Source organism: Copadichromis virginalis, linkage group LG16 (assembly GCF_057382275.1).
Source record: "Copadichromis virginalis isolate Kocher_CV1m ecotype Utaka linkage group LG16, C_Virginalis_male_GT1.1, whole genome shotgun sequence".
Classification (NCBI taxonomy): domain Eukaryota; kingdom Metazoa; phylum Chordata; class Actinopteri; order Cichliformes; family Cichlidae; genus Copadichromis; species Copadichromis virginalis.
The window spans coordinates 20,516,954-20,537,478 of record NC_140633.1 but is presented as its reverse complement, the minus strand read 5'-3'; the positions used below and the strand labels follow the sequence as shown (position 1 = coordinate 20,537,478).

General features: G+C 41.3%; 1 protein-coding gene across 1 annotated transcript; it reads right to left on the bottom strand.

Annotated features, from left to right (window-relative positions):
• Positions 1–481: 481 nt before the first annotated feature.
• LOC146690660 (gastrin-releasing peptide receptor-like) lies at positions 482–7,453 on the bottom strand. The gene is made up of 3 exons (XM_085433695.1): positions 6,781–7,453; positions 4,963–5,314; positions 482–3,078 (listed from the first exon to the last, which is right to left on the bottom strand). Exons 1-3 carry the CDS (start codon positions 7,197–7,199, stop codon positions 2,764–2,766), a joined length of 1,086 nt encoding a protein of 361 aa, XP_085289821.1. The 5' UTR covers positions 7,200–7,453; the 3' UTR covers positions 482–2,763.
• Positions 7,454–20,525: the final 13,072 nt, after the last annotated feature.

Here is a 20,525-nt window from a genome sequence, read left to right as displayed (position 1 = left end):
GGCAAAGAAAAACCTCAGCCTTCAGAAAAGGCTTTGTAAGGGCTGTATATAGCATGTACCGCTCATTTGTAAAGGTGTGTATTATAATGAGTCTCCTGCTGCTCAGTTTGAAACTCAGCACTTACCATCAAACTCCTGATATAAAATTAGGCCTTAATTCATTGCTGATTCATTCAGAGATTACAAAAAACCTCAATCGGGCAATTAAATAAAATTATTACCAACAAGATGATTTTATGTCTCAGTTCTGAGCTCCGTTCGGTCGAGTCGCTCGTTAGGAAAAGGTCACACAAGCAGCTCAGGGAAAGACTTTGTACTGCGATACAGACGAACTCATCCCCAGGTTTTATATTTATTTAGGTTTAATGAAATGCAAAAAAAAGGTTGCTTAAAAAGGAGAACTGGAGATATTAATACAGCAAAATGTTGAGAAACAAGGCATCCGTTATTTCTAAGTTGATGCTGGACTAATAAGGCCATTTTATGTTTGTTTATTCTTCACATTTTTACCACAGTACATTAATTTTTGTTGGGATTGACATTCTTACCCCGACAAAGGACGACACAGAGCAGTTGAGGTTATATTTCGTGACTAAAAATTAGTCACAAAATAAAAATTTAATTGAATATTCGTCCAAATAAAAGAAATGAAACAACAACTTCTGGTTGCTTTAAATGGCTGCAGCATTACATCAAAAGAAAAAGAAGGCTGTTGGGTTCATCTTCAAACACGTTACTCTGAAGCAACAAATATCTGCTGAATGTAACTGATACACTGCACAGCTGTACACAAGCAATCAACACTTCACTACCTCACATTACTGCACACACAATGTGTGATATCTCACAGTTTTAATAATGGGATTAAAAAAAACAGCCAATAAATGTGGCTTAATGTTTCTCTGCAGTACACTGAAGCGCACAAGTTACTGCGTTCAGCTTGAAGATTTTTACAGCTTATGAACTTTCAAATGTCACAGGCGATCGCTCCTCCGCTGACATTTTTCCTTAAAAATGGCATACTGTAGATATAAACAAACAACAAAATAAATATTGAGCCATTTCATGCATGGTTCACAACGCAAGTGGGAGTGGAACACGTCATTTAATGCAACAGAAAACTATACAATATACAACAACGCCCAGTTTTATTTCGCATGGTTTGTGGTTTTACATCTGCAAAGATTTGAGATAAACATCTGCATCATGTTTTTAAAGAAGACTTCATATAACTTTTTTATATTATAGGTTGACAGATGTTCATATTCAAATGCACTCATTGACCACCTTATTAAGGGTTCACAAATATCTAATTAGCCCATCACATGGAAGTGACTCGATGCATTTAGGGATGTAGATATGATCAAGACGACCTCCTTAAGTTCAAACCGAGCATCTCAATGTGGAAGAGATGTGATTTAAGTGACTTTGAACGTGATATTGTTTGTTTCAAAAAATGCTGATCTCCTTGGATTTATTCCCATTAAACTCTCTTAAGGGTTTACAGAGAATGGTCTGAAAAATAAAAAATATCCAACGAGCTGCAGTTCTCTGGGTGAAAATGTCTTATTGATTTCAGGGGTCAAAGGAGAATAGTCAGGCTCATTTAAGTTAATAGGAAGGCATTATTAATTCAAATAACTCATTACAGCCCAGGTCTGCAGAAGAGCATCTCTGGATAGGCTACAGCAGCAGAAGACCACACTAGGTGCCACTCCTGTCAGCTAAGGACAGGAAACTGAGGCTGGTTCAATGGGTTCTAATTTCTGCTGGACCCTTTGACTAGTAGGATCAGAAATTGGCATAAACATGAGCATAAGAATGCATCCTGTGTTGTATCAATTGTTCAGGCTGCTGGTGGTTTAATGGCGTGGGCGATTTTTCCCTTAAAACCACCAGGGCATCATTTAAACACTCAAGCCTACCTGAGTATTGTTGCTTAACATGTCAATCCTATTATGACACCATGTATCTATCACTGATGGCTGCTTCCAGCAGGATAGCACACCATGTCACAAAGCTCAGATCATCTCAGGTGTTTTCTTGAACATGACAATGAGATCACGGTACTCACATGGCCTCCACAGTCACCAGATCTTAATCCAGCAGCTTTGGGATGTGTTAGAACATCATGGATGTGCACCTGATCTGCAGCAACTCTGTGATGTTGTTGTATCATTGTGAAGAGAAATCTCTGAAAATTCTTACTAGTATCTTTTTCCATCAAACTTGGTTTAACTCAGTACTAGTATGGTGTACATAACAAAGTTGCTCGTGAGTGTATGTTTTTTTTTTTGCCTTTCTATTTTTGTGCAGCGCTGAGATCAACTCATCATACATTTCCTCATACAGTAACATATGGCAGGCACAGCCTGCAACACTAAGCAGTGGTTTTAGTTTATCCATAACATCTGCTTGTATTTTAACAGATATGATTTATACAGTTACATTTTGGTAACCCTGACCACATGTAAGGCCAAAACAAAAGTTTTCAAAGTTTTGAAACTTGAAAAGTTTTAAATGTGTTCTTAGTTTTCTGATTGTCTAGAATTGGGAGAACAATGTATGAAGAACCAAAATTACATATTCTGACTGTTCAGACTTTGGTTTGGGGTCATCACGACAACTTAGACCTCAGAGGATCTTTAATTCATTAAATTCAGGTACTATTATGATATAATAATTTTCTATCATGTCACTGAACTTAAAAGTGGCTCAAATCCTGCCAAAGCATGGGCGTGAAGTTCATGAACACCGATTGGTTCAGACGGTCGTTACATTTGTGCTCCTGCTGCTCTGGCTGCGCAGCTCTGTGGGAGCGGAGCAGCACAGAAGCTGCTTTTTGAAGTATTTCCTGAAGCGTTTGCTCATCAGGTACAGAGCAAATGGGTTCACACAGGAGTTGGTGAAGGCCAAGATGCGAGCGCACACGCTGGCGACGAAGTGGCCCAGCGACGTGTCCACCTGGTTGTAGTGGTAGGAGCGGTACAGGTAGATCACATGACTCGGGAGCCAGCAGAACGCAAACAAGCCGACAAACACAAGCACAGTTTTAGCCAGACGCTTCCTGGACCTGATCTGACAGGAGAGGAGAGAGAGGAGACAGTAAGTTCTGCATCAAATGGATGGATGGGTGGAGCTTTAGGTCTGAAAAGTAGAGCCAAATGATTCTATGCAATGGCCAGCAGGGGGCGACTCCTCTGGTTTAAAAGAGAAGTTTGCCTGTATAGAAGTCTGTGAGGAGATTACCTAACTTTGCCCTGAAATTATAACCTCGGTGAACACTTTCCTGATAAAGTTTTGGCCTCAGTCGCTTGTTTAAGGTGTTTTTGAGTCTTTCATGATATATACTTTATAAATGAGGATCTAATTTAGAGTAAAAGAAGCAATAAAGCAAGGTGTGCTGTAGAGAATCATTTGGCATTAACAGTTTGACTTGTGGAGAAATTATTGTTCAGTGAAGCTATCACATTCGCAGTATGTGCGTGGCCTGTCTACATGCAGAAACTGTATGTTGTCATATGGGCACAGTGTCAGAAATATGTGGTGCAGCTGGTCTGTAGATACTCCAGGTTGTGCTGCTGCTGGTCCATCAGTCGGCTGAGGAGAAGAGTGAAAGACAAAGTGTTCACTCCTGCCTCTGTCTCTGTTTTCATGCTGTATTTTGTTTGACTGCATCACAGCAAGACGGTCCTGGGTTTGAATCCACCATCTGGTCGGGACCTTTCTGTGTGGAGTGGGGAGAACCCACGCAGACATGAGACACAGTTTATCCCTGTGTCTGCGTGGGTTCTCACAGGTACTCCTGCTTCCTCTCACAGTCCAAAGACATGCAGTTAGTGAGGTTGGTTTACTTGGTGATTCTAAATTGCTCATAAGAGTGAATGTGAGAGTGAATGGTTGTCTGTCTCTCAGGCCGGTGATCTGTCCAGGGTGTACCCCGCCCCTCGCCCTATAGTATCAGGGATAGACTGCAGCACCCTGGTAGAGTAAGAACTGGATCAACACAAACCTGAATAGAAAAAAAAAATTTTGTTCACATTTCTGGTGAACTCTGCTGTTGCTCCCATCCCTGTCACCCCGATATGTTGACTAATCACAGCATCATCCATGCTGAGCAACATTTGGGATTTTTGAGTACATTTCCGTTGGTTGAAAACCCTCTGAATAGGCTCTATGTACGCAAATACATATGAATATTGGACACAGTCACTGTAGCATAAATGGATCATGAATGTGAAGTTGTCACACTTGGTTTCACAAAACTAGGATGGCAAAGGCCAGAACTTTTAAATTGAAGCTTCAAAACAGGACTTTACTAAGCAATTAACCCAGTGTGTAACACCATTACAAAGGCCTCATTAGACATAAAAGTCTACAGTCCAAGGTTGTGTTTGTGTTTTTGTGAACTGAAGGGAAGTTTTCACTTTGGCAGATAAAAAAGTGAATTTCTTTTTCTTTTTCTAAATTTGCACTAAACCTTAACTTTCAACTATAATTTGCAGTTAATCAGGGGTTCAGGGACTCCTTTACTGGGAGACGTTACCAGGCAACCAGATGAGTAAAAGAAGACAAATTAGTCCACCTCTAATCGCCTTTCAGCCAACTAACTGACCTCTGACTGATCTTTGGGCTCCCAGTGCAGGTTAGTTTCTGGGTTTTTGGAGTAGGAATGAAACTTTAATGGACAGTGGGGATCAGTAGGGTCCCAGCAACAAATGCTCCAGCTCCTGAAGATGTTAATCTGGATAAAATGTGCCAATTAAAGTGAATTAAGACTTTGGATACAGCTGTTACCCCTGCACCCAGTGGTAAGCTAATTAATTGTGTGAAGCCCTGTGAGTCCCATGTCTAATCTTCTCAGATCAGAACAGAATGATCCTCAAAAAGAAAATAAAAAACAGCAAAAAGATGAATCTATTCTGTATTTCAGAGCAGAATAAGAAGAGCTCGGGGTCTGACCTGCTTCTGAAAGTGCAGGTGTCCCTCGGCGGGGATGTCCGCGGAGCTTCTGACCAGACTGCGAGCGATGAAGCAGTAGTAGACAGATATGATGAAGAGGGGCATGATGTAGAAGATGAGGAATGAGGCGGTGGAGTGGATCTTCGGGTGGAGCTCCCCCGCGTGAGGGTAAGGGGCGCAGGTCACAAACGTCTCATTGGTGTGGCTGGTGGTGAAGGTGTGCAGGTCGGAGAAGACGGCTTCGGGCACAGCCAGAGTCACCGAGAGCAGCCAGATCATCCCTGCGCGTAAACCGATGCTCAGAGCAGCACTGGACTTGTTGATGTCCAGCGGTTTGACGATAGCCTTGTACCTAGAGGAAGAAACAGCATTTGTGAATGAAGACGAGCTCAGTGCAGTTTCTTCATTACGCATGCAATCAAAAACAACCACAAAAAAAAGAGAGAAACGATTATCTCATGGCTGATTTTTAACAGCAGGCACGGTTGATTTTTTTCTAATCAAACCAAATTATCTCTCTGTGGCAGAGAAAATTAAAGCAGGCTTTGAATGAAAGGAAGCAGAAGATGAGAAAAGCTCCTGTGGCGGAAGTCAGAATGCTAATTACAGCTGGTGTTAAATACTCCAACTGTGGCTCAGTGTTTTCCTACAAGATATCTTAATAGCAGCAAAGCAGTGAACAAACAGAAAAACACTTTGATGGCTACGCTGCAATCAGCTTGATTAACTGTCTTCCTGTGTCTTTATTAAATTTGCAGGATAATTAAACACACTGGAAACTAAAAGCGTCCTCGACATATTTTCAGACATTTGCTTCACTTCAATTTTCACCCGGAACCCGTTTTTGATCTTAGTTCAGCACAGTGACTAATAATCCTCGGACGTGGACTCATCTATGCACGTGTGAAGTCAATATCTCAAAAAACAACAACAAAAAAACAAACAAAAAAACCAAACAAAAAAACCAAACAAAGTAAACCCTTTTGGCAACTACAGGAGAATGAAATAATATTTTTTAATGATTGGTTTAACCAACAAGAAAATGTTTTCTTTGTACTGAATTCATGATTTTCTGGGGCAACAAAGTCATTGTTTAATTCTCAAAGATCTGAGAAGAGTCTGACAGACAGATATTTTTCCATTTTTCTGCTCAGATCATTCTTTTTTCTTTTTCGCCTCTGACTCTGTGCAGGGGTACGGGCCCCCAAGTGTGAAGCTTTATTTATATTTAATCAATCTATACAAATAATAGCGCACTTAGTATTCCAACAAGAGCCTGATGTTTATCGGGTTCCTCTAAAATCTCATTTAAACCAACAGAACCGATTCTTCATTTAACCCAGAGGATTCAGAGACACTGCAGTGGTGCATGCTTGTTGTTGCATGTGGGAAAATATGAACACTGAGCGTGAGATTAATAGAGATTAGCTCAGGTTGCTTTCTAAATATAGATTTGTTTTTTCAAATATGTTAAACCATATACTGTTTTCATTTATTAAACAAATTGTTATTTATAAAATTCCTGCAGCATTTTAAAACATAAATCGAAAGAAAAAAAAACATCTGCCTGGCACTGATTCTAAGAGCTATTTACAAAGAGGAGTTATTAACTGAACTACACAAACAGTCAAATAATCAAAATATTTTTTTGGAAGCAATTTGACTGTTTTAAAATTAGACTTTCTACATCTTGTGTCTACGATGCTGGAGCCATGCGTAAAAGCGCATTTCCCTCCATCAGTTGTAAGCATATTATCCTGCCGTTAACACAACAGCACAAAGAGTTATAGTAGCTCAGACTGGCTGTGTGACAAGTACCGGTCAGCGGAGAGAGCAGTGAGAGTGAACACGGAGACTCCCACAGAGGTGAGCTGGATGAAAGGGATCAGTTTGCATCCGACGCGGCCGAAGAGCCACTCGTCCACCAAGTACCGGCTGGCGTCCACCGGCGCGCAGGTCACCAGTAGCAGCAGGTCCCCCAGAGCCAGACTGGATAGGAATAAGTTGGGCACCGTCCGCATGGACCTCACCAACAGACACGTCTTCATTAAAGTGACATTTCCAATCAGCCCCACGATGATGATGATCCCGTAGATAGCAGCGATGCCGATACCAGGGAGCCAGATGCTGAAGTGGTGCTGCTGCTCTCCTGCGGACTCCCAAAATACCCTGGAAACATTCAGGAGCAGAAGTGTGCTGTCCTCTGGGGTTAACAAGAACGACTCCTCCAGCGACATATCGGTGGTCTTCAGTCTACTATTTCAGTCCTAATAATCATGCCTTTGTTGGCTGCTTTTATAAACGATACCTCCCTGCTCACGCGTGCGTCACAGGCTTAAAGAATGGTGGGTATAGTGTGATCTGACAGAACACTTGTGTTAAAGGCACTTAAAATCAACATATTCCTCCCTCAGAGGCTGGGAGGGCTATTTACATGTTTACATACACATGCTTTCTAAGTAGGAATCCAAGAATATGATTGATATGAAGGAATCAGCCTTTCAGTGAAGGCTGACACCAAAGGAGTGCGTAAAATTGAGGTTACGCTGCGCATTTGGTAACAGAATGATATCAAGATGCCTTAAAGATCAGTATAACTCACGACTTAACATCAACATAAAGAGATTTCACATATGCCATCAAGTGGATTTTTTCTAATCATACTGGTTAACAATTGACTTCTATTGGATGTGCTGTGGAATTCAATATGAAGCTATTAAAAACGTTAGGTTGGACAGCACTTGTAAAAGGAAAATGAATTATGTAGCTCAGCTACACAATATTTCGCCATTTTGTACTCAGCATAAATGATCTTTATTGAACATAACATGCTCTGTATATTGCTTATGTTCATGTGTGATGTTTTTCAGGAGGCGGAGATGTATGCCAATAACTCATACACCTACGTCTCAACAGCTTCTTGTCACTTGGTCACTGTTTACATTAAAAGACGCAATAAAGCAGTAAAACTACTTATATTCTGTAACAAAGGCAACCTGGCTGTGTGCACTGAGATTTATTTCAAATTTCCACAACAAATGTGATGACAGAACTGGGATCCCATCTGGAGTCTGAGATGGGCAGTGACTGGTTATTCTGGAAAAGCTTTGTGAGCCTCTGCCTTGGAAAGTTAAGAGATGAAGAGATCTTACCTTTTTTTTTTTTTTTTACCCCAGACCAGCTCCACAAGGATCTCCAGGAATGGACTGTGTTGTTCTCAGAGGTGAGATATCTGAAAATAATTGCTGTAATTTTTTAAAATATATATTTTCTTAGGTCGCCCTAAGGTTTACTGCTGTTGTGACTGTTTCTCTTGGTTGAGAGTCTAGATTTGTGTTGAAAACACTGTAGTAGAGATGAAGACCAGACTAGGAATTTGTGAGCAGGGGAAATAAGTATGGTAAAGAAAAGCCAGTGGATTACATGGCTCCAAATGTGGTTTCATGTGCAGGAATAATATGGAGATGGAGCAGTGCTATACATGTTCGGTTAAAACATTTTAGGTTTCCACAAGGAGAAACATTTAGCAGGACATATCTAATAGGTTCTTAAATGACCTGGCCACAGCAGACAACATACCTTTGGCTACGACATTTAGTGTTGTGAGTCTGTCTATACTGACAAGTTACAAAAAAGGGGGAAAAAGGGAAATGAAAGTACAGTTTACAGACCGATAAAGGCACCATTGATGTACCATTTGATGCCAAAAACATTAAATGGGAGAATCAAAGTCACAATACTGATTTAGGCTTTAATGATGGTGCTGAACCATTCTTTCAAAAAAGGACTAAAACCATGTAATCATATCCCTGGATCTGAACTCTATATAGTCTGAAGAAGCTTTTAAAAAGTGGCTTTTATCAGGTAAAGCTCGATACGGACCAGAGTATGAACACAAGAAATGTGCGAATGCAAGATTTAAATGTGCAGGGTGCTTTATTAAAAGAAATGAGCATGCCATGAGGGCAAACTCCATGCACAAAAAGCTGCTGCAGAATAATTTGTATGAATTTTGGAAAGAGGCTGTTAACAATAGTAAGAGGCCTCTGGCAGCCAGTCCTGATGGGATTTCTGGGGCTGAAAATGTTGTTGAAATGTGGAGAAAAGCTTTGTAGGGAATTTCCTAACTGTGTTAAAAGCGATAAGTTTAATGTTGGTGAGGTTTCTAACAATGAGTGTGTTGTTAGGCGGGATGAAGTGTGCTGTGCTGTTGAGAACTTGGCAGGGAACAAAGCATGGAGCCCTGATCTGTGCAGAAGAATCTCAGCATTACTCACATTGTATTGTTAATGCGTGGCGTCCTACCAGACTACATGTTAACTGTTCTGTTGGTACCAAATAGAACATTTTCACAGACAAAACTGGTTAAGTAAAATCCAGCCCAGAAAACTACAGGCCAGTTGCTCTGACTAGCATGCTGTCAAGGCTTCGAGAATATAAAACCACTAATATTCAGCTTGGTTTCAAAAATAAACACAGCACTGATGTGTGCATACAGGCTCTGAAAGAAGTTCTTCTAATACACAGCAGCTAAGACAGCACTATTGATTCAATTAAAAGCATTTTGTTGTATTATTCATGGTAAACTAGTACCAGTTACAAGGATGCTACTTACATCAAACTAAGCAAATCTGATGGGGTTAGAAAACTCTGGGGTTCATTGAGGTGGGATATTGTCTGTCAGCTGTTCAGTTCAGCTTATTTAGAGATGATCTTTCTAAAACACCAAACAAGCAGGATACTGGATCGTGATGGAAGAGAGCCTTTTTAATCATTTGATGTTTGCTGATCTCCTTGACGGCTTGCAGCAGCTGCAGTTTGATTTTGAATTCAACCCTTAAAAATAATGTAGTAATGATCGCTTCAGCTAAGGTGGACTGGAGGCAAATATTCAGTGAGGTGACTAAAGTTAGATATTTGGGTCACATCATCAGGGATGATCTCCGTGATGATGATGATGATGATGATGATGATGATGATGATGATGATGATGATGATGATGCACCCTTGTGGTAAACTGTATGCAGCAGCAAATGCACTAGTCTGTAAATTCCATATGATGGATGATGTTTTTAGAGCACATACTCATACAGTGCAAATAAATGATATGAAAGTTGATGGGTGGCATATAATGATGCATTCAGGATCTTGGTTGTTGTGCTCAGAGGTCACATTTGACAAGTGTAACCTAAATGTGATACAAATGTTCCCTTTCATGGGTTGCTTACAAATCTTACACAGAAATTTACATGTCGGTTAATTCAGTGCGTTTTGTCCTCATGTCGTCTTTTATTAATTTTCCGTTCTTTTATATTCAAATGGACTACAGTGTCTGAAATAAAGTTTCTCTAATGTAGTTGGAAGGGAAAAAACATAATAGAATACAGGAGATAAAAGCCAAGAAAAATATGAAAGATTTTATTGAAATGCAAAATCACCTGAAGACATTAAGTGTGTGGAAATGTGACGCAGGGACAGAGAGAAATCTAAAGAAGAGCTCAGGAAAAGAGAAAAGAGGAAAGGATGAAACCTATAAATTCTGGTCACGGCTCTCCTCGGGCTAGTCAGAATGGTCACACTGAGGCTCTGAGGAAAGTCTTGACCTCCACTGCCTCCACCACCACCATACAACAAAAGATGGACAACTCACAGCGGCAGCAGACTCTTCCAGTGATTCTTTACTGACCACAGCCCACCAGCAACGAGCCCTCATTGGAATGCACGACAACCACACCAGTGTTGAGTCCACCACACCAGACAACAACAAGTAGACCCTCCAGCTGCCCTACAAAAGTCCACAGTAGTCTTTGGCCCTGGTCAGAAGCTCAGATGAAAGAAGTCATGGCTCACGACTCGTTTCCCAAAAAAGACATCAGCACACAGTCTGGTTTGGGATGATGATGACAGGGAGGTGTACAGAGAGGTCATGTGAGGTCAGACAACATTCACCTTGAAAATAACCTCAGAGCAGAAGAAAGTGGACAAAGAGATCCACATGTAGGCCCTCGCTTTTGTTAAGGTCCTGGGTCTCTTACCCAATCCTTTTGGGCTTTTTGGACTTTTTCCTAGTGTCCCACCTTTTTGTGTAAAGCCTCCATCAGTGATGTTATTTCCTCTTTTTATTTTGGTGACCTGTGTCTAGTGTGTTTGGCATTTACAGTGGGGCAAAAAAGTATTTAGTCAGCCACCAATTGTGCAAGTTCCCCCACTTAAAATGATGACAGAGGTCAGTAATTTGCACCAGAGGTACACTTCAACTGTGAGAGACAGAATGTGAAAAAAAAATCCATGAATTCACATGGTAGGATTTGTAAAGAATTTATTCGTAAATCAGGGTGGAAAATAAGTATTTGGTCAATAACAAAAATAACTCTCAATACTTTGTAACATAACCTTTGTTGGCAATAACAGAGGTCAAACGTTTACTATAGGTCTTTACCAGGTTTGCACACACAGTAGCTGGTATTTTGGCCCATTCCTCCATGCAGATCTTCTCGAGAGCAGTGATGTTTTGGGGCTGTCGCCGAGCAACATGGACTTTCAACTCCCGCCACCGATTTTCTATGGGGTTGAGGTCTGGAGACTGGCTAGGCCACTCCAGGACTTTCAAATGCTTCTTACGGAGCCACTCCTTTGTTGCCCGGGCGGTGTGTTTTGGATCATTGTCATGTTGGAAGACCCAGCCTCGTTTCATCTTCAAAGTTCTCACTGATGGAAGGAGGTTTTGGCTCAAAATCTCACGATACATGGCCCCATTCATTCTGTCCTTAACACGGATCAGTCGTCCTGTCCTCTTGGCAGAAAAACAGCCCCATAGCATGATGTTTCCACCCCCATGCTTCACAGTAGGTATGGTGTTCTTGGGATGCAACTCAGTATTCTTCGTCCTCCAAACACGACGAGTTGAGTTTATACCAAAAAGTTCTACTTTGGTTTCATCTGACCACATGACATTCTCCCAATCCTCTGCTGTATCATCCATGTGCTCTCTGGCAAACTTCAGACGGGCCTGGACATGCACTGGCTTCAGCAGCGGAACACATCTGGCACTGCGGGATTTGATTCCCTGCCGTTGTAGTGTGTTACTGATGGTGACCTTTGTTACTTTGGTCCCAGCTCTCTGCAGGTCATTCACCAGGTCCCCCCGTGTGGTTCTGGGATCTTTGCTCACCGTTCTCATGATCATTTTGACCCCACGGGATGAGATCTTGCGTGGAGCCCCAGATCGTGGGAGATTATCAGTGGTCTTGTATGTCTTCCATTTTCTGATGATTGCTCCCACAGTTGATTTTTTCACACCAAGCTGCTTGCCTATTGTAGATTCACTCTTCCCAGTCTGGTGCAGGGCTACAATACTTTTCCTGGTGTCCTTCGAAAGCTCTTTGGTCTTGGCCATGGCGGAGTTTGGAGTCTGACTGTTTGAGGCTGTGGACAGGTGTCTTTTATACAGATGATGAGTTCAAACAGGTGCCATTCATACAGGTAACGAGTGGGGGACAGAAAAGCGTCTTACAGAAGACGTTACAGGTCTGTGAGAGCCAGAGATTTTCCATGTTTGAGGTGACCAAATACTTATTTTCCACCCTGATTTACGAATAAATTCTTTACAAATCCTACCATGTGAATTCATGGATTTTTTTTTCACATTCTGTCTCTCACAGTTGAAGTGTACCTCTGGTGCAAATTACTGACCTCTGTCATCATTTTAAGTGGGGGAACTTGCACAATCGGTGGCTGACTAAATACTTTTTTGCCCCACTGTAGTTACTCTTACCTCATTACTTCATGCATTTATTGTCATTGTCATTGTCTCCCCTCGCCCTTTGTCAAATCATCCCACTAGGTGTGCTGTCCCTAGTGTTTTTCCTGTTTCACCTGTTTCTGGACTGCCTGTGACTTGTTCTTTTCTTGGAATAAATCCTAAACTTTATGTTCAACCTTCATCTACCTCATCCGTCATTAGAGCCCTGGCGTGCAGCTATTTACACATGTAATACCAGCTGCTCCCCACCTTGAAGACAAATTGACAGTTTCTAAGTCCCGTGTGTTCAACAACCTGCGGAGTTCACCCCGTCAGGGCATCAGGACAAGTGGTGAGAGAAAGTTTTACAGTGATGATAAACTTTGAACATGTACTTTTACCGTCTTCTTGTTGCCAATTAATCTATTAAAACCAGATAGATGTTTAAGAAAGTTATTAAAGTAAAAATAAAAATTTACGCTACAGTTTAGAGAAAAACTCAGTGAAATGATTTTATGAATTTAGAAAACTAACTAATATAAAATAAAAAAAACAATACATACCTACACCTACGAGAACGTCCGTCCACTGCTTTCAAATGCTCTGTGTTTTTATTATATTACCTGTACTAAGTTTCCTAAATCCTGCCTGCAGTGCATGTCCTCCATAAAATTATATTTAAAAGGACCAAAGCTAAACATTTTCAAACAATAAAAAATACACTGAACGTTTTCTAGAAACTAACTAAAAAAAACAACAACACGTAGACTGTCTCTTTGCACATACCTCTGGATGTACAAGGACAACTTCAGAAACAAATGCCTCGATATCACAAGCTCCTTGTAGTCAAAACATAAATGTGCAGCTCACATTTCAGCCTGTTTAGTGCACCAAGTCTGCTCCCTATGGGTCGCTGTCAAAGCATGACAGTGACAGATGGGAGGATTTTGGCTCGTTTACACGTGTTTGGTCAAATACAATGCAGTTCTGTGAAGCACTGCAGTGTTTAAATCCATGCATGTTGCTGCCCGTTGCTGTTGAAGTGGAAGAACATAAATGTGTTGCTATATTAAATGGGCTGTGCTCACCTCACCTCCCAGACGATTAGAGATGTGTGTAGGCCCCCAAGCAACCATTGTGAGATCAACGTGTTGAAATACTGCAAAACTAATCTTACTGTGTTTTCCCAAAACACACATGATGTGACCCCCACACTGGGTGAACATCACATTTACGGGGAGAGCAGACGGGGAGAAGTAAAGTGCTCTCTTCCACCAAACACCAGGTCAGGGAGGAAAGTCTAAACTCCCATTGGCAAGGGAGACGTGCCAAGTGAGCTCTGCCTGCACTCTGAGCTCCAGCCATTGGCCCACTTTAGGGCTATAAAGCAGTAAGGTGTGATGGACTGACTTATCTGTGCTCTGACATGTCTTATTATTTCTCTCCATACATCAGTGTGACAAATGCACACCAAACCAGAGATGAAGGACATGCAAACTCAGGATCTTAAGGGAGATTTAGTCACCTCTATGAACTGAATATGGTGCCTCATTATGTTTGTCATTCAAAGTTTTTTGTCCTCTGTTCCGTTGATCGCTCGCCTCCCGCCCACTTAAACAAAAACACCTGACATGTGCCTGACCGGATCCCAACTTCTCATCTAGGCTGAGATACGGAATCTGATGTTTCAGAGCCTGCCTTCGTTTCTCCTTAGAGATCGCTACGCCTCAAGGAATGTCTGTGCCATACACAAAACCACCAACGTGCTTCCTGTGACTCACACACACACACACACACACACACACACACACACACACACACACACACACAGTGATGACCTACATTGAACCTGCCTGGATTTTTAGGTCTGTTGCTTGTGCCGTATTTGTGTAACAGTGTGATTAGTGAATGATGGAAATGGAGGAGTGTGTTGGATTTTTTTGAAAAAGTCCAGGTGACCTTCATGAACAAAAATCTCCATATTATAATCTTTCAGATTACGACATGCTGATGTGCAAGTTATCTTTTGCACTCCATGTTATGACTGTATCCTGTGACCATGCCAGACAGATAACTTGTCTTCATAAAAATTCCAAGTTTACAGCCTGTCTTTGTCCTAGAAGCATCCGGACTGCTGTCATGCTGTCTGTGCTGTTGTTTGACCCCTCTGCAAAAGTGCACCGCGATTTGTTTCTGATTTCCGCAGCGCTATCCGAGGCCTCTGTCTCTCGCGCTGGAGACATAGAGGGAGGCATCACTTTCTGGGGCATCAGATGGGGCCATGTTGAGCCCCAAATAATTTTCTAATATAAATGCAAATTGAGTTGTCTTGTATCAATGCAGCAGATAAGACAGATGAAAATATGCTTCTCTGAGCACGACTCGAGCCACTTTAATTTTCCAGAACTTTACTAAAAATTGCCTCAAATGTTTTTTTCAAAGAACAAAATGGCTGCAGTGTTTGGTAATTCTCCAAATTACCCCCCTTTCCGCCCAACCACAACTTCCACCCCCAGTGTGTGCATACGTTTCTGCTATTTGGAAAATGGCCATCAAAGTGCACTTGCAGTTGAACCGGGCTTTTATCTGAACTCCCAGAGAGAAACTCGCTCCAAGAAGCTGACATTAATTCCACCGCCGTAATAACTAGCTCGACCAAAAACAACGTTTTCTAAGCGCTGAGTGCAGCTGCATCCACTTTTGTTTTCTCTTGATGTTAAAGCAATCTCTTCTCCCGTGCGCCGTTTTAGGATAAATGCCCATAAAAAGCTTTGCCTTTGCTTAATTTGGATTTATTTCACTTCTACTTTGTCTTTTTTGGGGGGTAGAAAAGTGAAATTTAGTGGTGAAAATTTTGAATTAGTTCTATATTCATAAGATGGCCTTTACTTCCAAATTCATATCTCCTTGGCCTTCATCCTCTTTTTTTTTATCTCTTTGCATGCAAATGGTGGCAAAAAAGAGTCTGGTTTCAAATTAGAACGCTCAAAGCTTTTCACCATCACAATCTCGACTCTGATAAATACTCGAATCATCTTGGAAATGGCACACAGAGGGACAAAGCTGTAATGAACAGAGTGTGTGCCTAACACCTGTGACAGCCCTGAACATTTCACATATTTCTTGTAGGTTGAATAGAGCAGATTAAAAAAGCAACAGTGCAGCTTTCTTTTAAGTCTGCATTTGCTGGGATTGCAGAAGAGTAAAAAGTGTGATAATACAGTAAATCGTGTTTTGGTAGTTTACTGCTGCAGGGCTGTTTTCCACCTCTGATCACTCACGCTGTCACTGAGAGTTAAATTGAACCTGTTGTGCTCATTTCCAACTCTGTATTTTGATTCTTAGACTCTACAGTGGCTCTGCATGACCCCTGGATCAAAATAATCTTTCTGGCACTTGGACTTGACGCAGCCCCCTTGGTTAATCTTCTGAGTGAAACAAGAGGTTTTAGCTCCTGAACCTTTAAGCCAGCCTCGGTCTGATTGGCCAAACAGAAGGCGATGATGTCTACTCTCACAGATAACCGCCTGATACTGAGTGTTTGGTTTAGTATGAAGTCTTTGGATCTGTGCAGCCACACAGCTATGAAGTCAATAACTGCATGCACCCTCGCTTTTATACAGTTTATCTGAATTTCACTTCATACAGTGCACACAGAAACAAAAATAATGACACGTAAATCTTGAGTTTAAATATCATACTCATATTTACTGTTGGAACACATGAACCCTGTTTGTAGTATGCATATTTAGTTAATTTTTGTGTATTATATTCAAATTTCTTAAATTATTTCTATTCTTTCACCAGCGTTAGGGGTACCAGTTAGCTGTTGAGGTGAACTGGCATCCATAACTCTGAACTGGATAAGCAGAAGAAGATGGATGGATGGATGGATGGATGGATGGATGGATGGATGGATGGATGGATGGATGGATGGGCTACACCAAGCATCACAGGAGGGTGGGTAATTAATCCATTCATCTTTATAATTTAGCTTAGGTATGTAACCAGTTGTGTCTGATTATAAGTTTGAAGTAACTGTTTTTGCGTCTTTGTTTGTTTGTTTGTATTTGTTTCACCTTGTGGGTCTGAGTGGTCAAATCAGCCAGTGTTTAAGTTCCCTTTGTCTCATGTTCTTAAATTAAAGAGAAGAAGGAACAGCTCACGCCCCAATCCCACATCATCCATCAGACATTTAGGAGGCAGTTTTATGGCATGGCTGTGTATGGCTGTGAGTGGAACCAGCCTATTAGAGCTTATTGATGATGTGACTGCCGACGGAAACAGCAGGATGATGTCTGAAATGTACAGTGCAATAGTCTCTGTTCAGATTGAGCCAAGTGCTGCTAAATCTCTCTGGCCAAGTGCATAGTGATGCACAGCAATGTACAAAAGCAAATCAAGGCAAAGAAATGGGATATTCTTCAATCACTAAGTCAGTTGACTGGTCTCTGCCCGACAGAGGATGCGCCACAAACAAGCTACAGCTGAAGGTGGGTGAAATCAAGATCTAGCAGAGTATCTGAACTTCAAAAATATTTGTAATTCCCAAACATTTAATGCAACATTTTTCTTAAACCCTCGAAATTACAGCTGAAAGTCTGCACTTCGATTACATCTCGATTGTTTGATTTAAATTCCACTGTGGTGACGTGTGATAGGAAAACACAACAGGTCCTCTTGAATGTTCACAAGATTGTTTTGTTAAAACTTTGGCTCTCGCTGCCAATAAAAGCTAACTAAGCAAAACTTTATTTACATTGTATTTGACTACAGACTTTGTCAGAAAAGGAATGCAATTATTCGAATAATAACATAACAAACACCTCAAAGAATTTTTTAATTGAAATTGAGAGAACTCAATCAGTGTTTGCAGAAGCACTCAGACTCTTTACTGAAGGAAAAGTACAACAATGCATTTTATATATTAACATTTTCCACCATGATCTGCTAAAAAAAAAGAAGATTTTCTTCCTAATTAAACCAAGCGTAGCTCATTAAAAAGAAGACATTTTTCACACCAACTAGTTTTCCTTTGTATGCTGGATATTTGAATTCTTACAGAGGTTATAAATTTGTGCTCCCTCACTAATAAGCTAGTGTTCCTCCTATTTTAAATTGTGGTGTGGGTGTGAAATTTCCAGCTGGTGTGCCATTTGATTTTCTCATCTTTGTTTTGTAGAAAGTGAGCAAATGCATTGAAATCTCTCTGTTAATTTCTGTCTTTTAATTGCTCTTTTGTGTTGTTGTTGTTTTTTCTGATCTTTTTGTATTCATTTTGTTTCTTTTGGACTTTTTCCCATACACCCTCTTGACTTTGGTTTGTTTCTCTGTGTGCATTTTGAGTCTCTGTGTAGTCACTTGGCGCCCATTATTGTGTTTGTATAATTCTGTTAGTTGATTTTACCAACCAATTCAATCTGAAGTGATTGGTGAAGCGAAGCTCCTGACCCAGTTAAGTAATCCTCTGCTCAGTGAACTCTCTGTCACAATTAACAGCGCCATGCGTCCTTCAGCACCATGGATAGCAGCCAGAGTGAGCCTGCGGGCTTTTGTCGCCACCTGCTGGTCAATATGATTAAGTGACATGAATGAGTTCACGTTGATGAACAGCAGAAGATGTTAATATTAGTTATATTGACAAACATGGAAGCAGAACACATTATGCCTCATTCCTGTACCAACCAGCATACTGGATATTTCCCAGTGGCCCCCAGGATTACAGGCCTGTGGCACTGACTTTCCATGTCATGAAGACCCTGGAAAGACTCATCCTTGACCAGTTCTGACCTATAGTCAGGCCACATCAGGATCCCCTTCAGTTCACTTACCAGCCCCACCTTGGAGATCAGGACCTGCTACGCCCATCTGGACCAGCAGGCAAGCACTTCGAGGGTCGTGTTATTTTTTTTTTTTACTTTTCCAGCGCATTTAATACCATCAGGTCGATCCTCCTGGGTGATAAGCTGACAGCGATGCAGGTGGATGCCCCGTTTGTGTCCAGGATTGTTGATTACCTGACAGGAAGACCACAATAGGTGCATCTCCAACACTATGTTTTTGACAAGGTGATCAACAACACAGGGACACCAAAAGGGACCGTCCTCTTCCCTTCCCTCTTCACCCTCTACACCACAGACTTCAGCCACTGCACATCTTCAGATGTTTTCTCATGACTCAGCGTAGCTGTGGTTGACTCCTTTGTCACATGGTGCAAGCAGAATCATCTCCAGCTCAACGTGACAAAGACCAAAGAATTGATTGTGGACTTTATGAGGACCAGGAAACCTCTGACCTCTGTTTCAATCCACAGGGTCAACGTAGACATTGTGGAGGACTATAAATATCTCGGATTACACATAGATAATAACCTGGACTGGGTTAAAACAGCTCTGCACTTTACAGGAAGGGCCAGAGTCATCTCTGTTTTCTGAGACGGCTGTCTTTTAACATCTGTCAGTCAATGCTCAGGATTTTTTATGGGGCTGTTGTGGCCAGTGCCATCCTCTATGCTGTTACATGCTGGGGCAGCAGGTTGAGAATCGATGCCACAAGACCCAATAAACTGATCCACAAGGCCAGTAATGTTGTGGGGACAGAGCTGGACTCCTTGAGGTGGTGTCAGGGAGGCAGATGTTGTCCAACATAAGGACAATGCTAGATAATACCTCCCACCTACAATACGACATGCTAGCCAGTCACAGGAACACGTTCAGTGAGAGACTGGTATTACCCATAATGCACCACTGAACAACACAGGAAATTATTCCTGCCTGTGGCTGTCACAGTCTGGCGAGGGCAGACTGTATGAATTGAGAAAAGGACCCAAAACGCAGACTCCAAGGAACAGGGAACAAAACTTGAATGTTAACAAAAGGCGAGCCGTTTAATATGGCTGGTAGAAAAGGTACAAACAAAGGGCAAGGCAAACTGAAGCAAAATTAACACAAACCTAAACTGGGGAATCTAAACAAACAATAAGAAAAACCTAGACAAGAAACTTGGAGGCATTGCATGGCATCGGAAACATGGCGTGGACAACAGATGACCTGACAATCACACATTGAAAACAGAGGACTTAAATACACAGGAGGTGATTAGGGGAAGTGGAGACACATGAGGAAACAGCTGACTAGGATAAACATAATGATGCACAGGCAAGAGTAAAACTAACCGCATGAGCACAGAACACAAGACCCCTTTTCAAAATAAAACAGGAAACATGCAGACTTAGACACGACAACCAGAACTTGACAATGTAAGACACAGACATGAAACGCATGAAGAGCAGGGGAGATTTAACATGGTTGGAAACGGAGGGGGAAATAATAAGAACTAGAAACACTTAGGCATGATAATACAAACTTGATAACATAAGACACGCAGCATGAAACACGAAGGGTGAGGGGAAGCTTAAATACAGGGGAAGAAAACACAAGGAGTCTAATAACCAAATGAACTTAGATAACCTAATGAACAAAATAAACTCAAACTTAAAACGCTGGGTCAAAAGACCCAGGACCATGACAGTGGCTCTCTCCTCCATCTAATGTACAGGACACAGTGCAGCAGTTAAACCCTTTTGCACATCCTCTAGAGTGAAATAACAAATAACATGTTTTACAGGTTAGAATAAAAATGTCAATCATATATACTCCACCTCTGCAATATTCTGGATATAATAACTGAGCTATTTTTACATTTCGGAAACTTTGTAATATAACTGTGTTATTTCGTTTAGTTCAGTCTGTTACTGTTCTTATTGTTTGGGAGCAACTGTGACCACATCATTTCCTTAGGGATTAGTAAAGTTTCCTCTTTG

Bases quoted from the DNA above. Each gene is read 5' to 3' on its own strand.
- LOC146690660 (XM_085433695.1), bottom strand. From the start codon at position 7,199: ATGTCGCTGGAGGAGTCGTTCTTGTTAACCCCAGAGGACAGCACACTT. The intron at 5,315-6,780 runs GTACTTGTCACA...TTCTTCCTCTAG, and splicing joins ACTGCTCTCTCCGCTGACCG to GTACAAGGCTATCGTCAAAC. The intron at 3,079-4,962 runs GTCAGACCCCGA...CTCTCCTGTCAG, and splicing joins ACCTGCACTTTCAGAAGCAG to ATCAGGTCCAGGAAGCGTCT.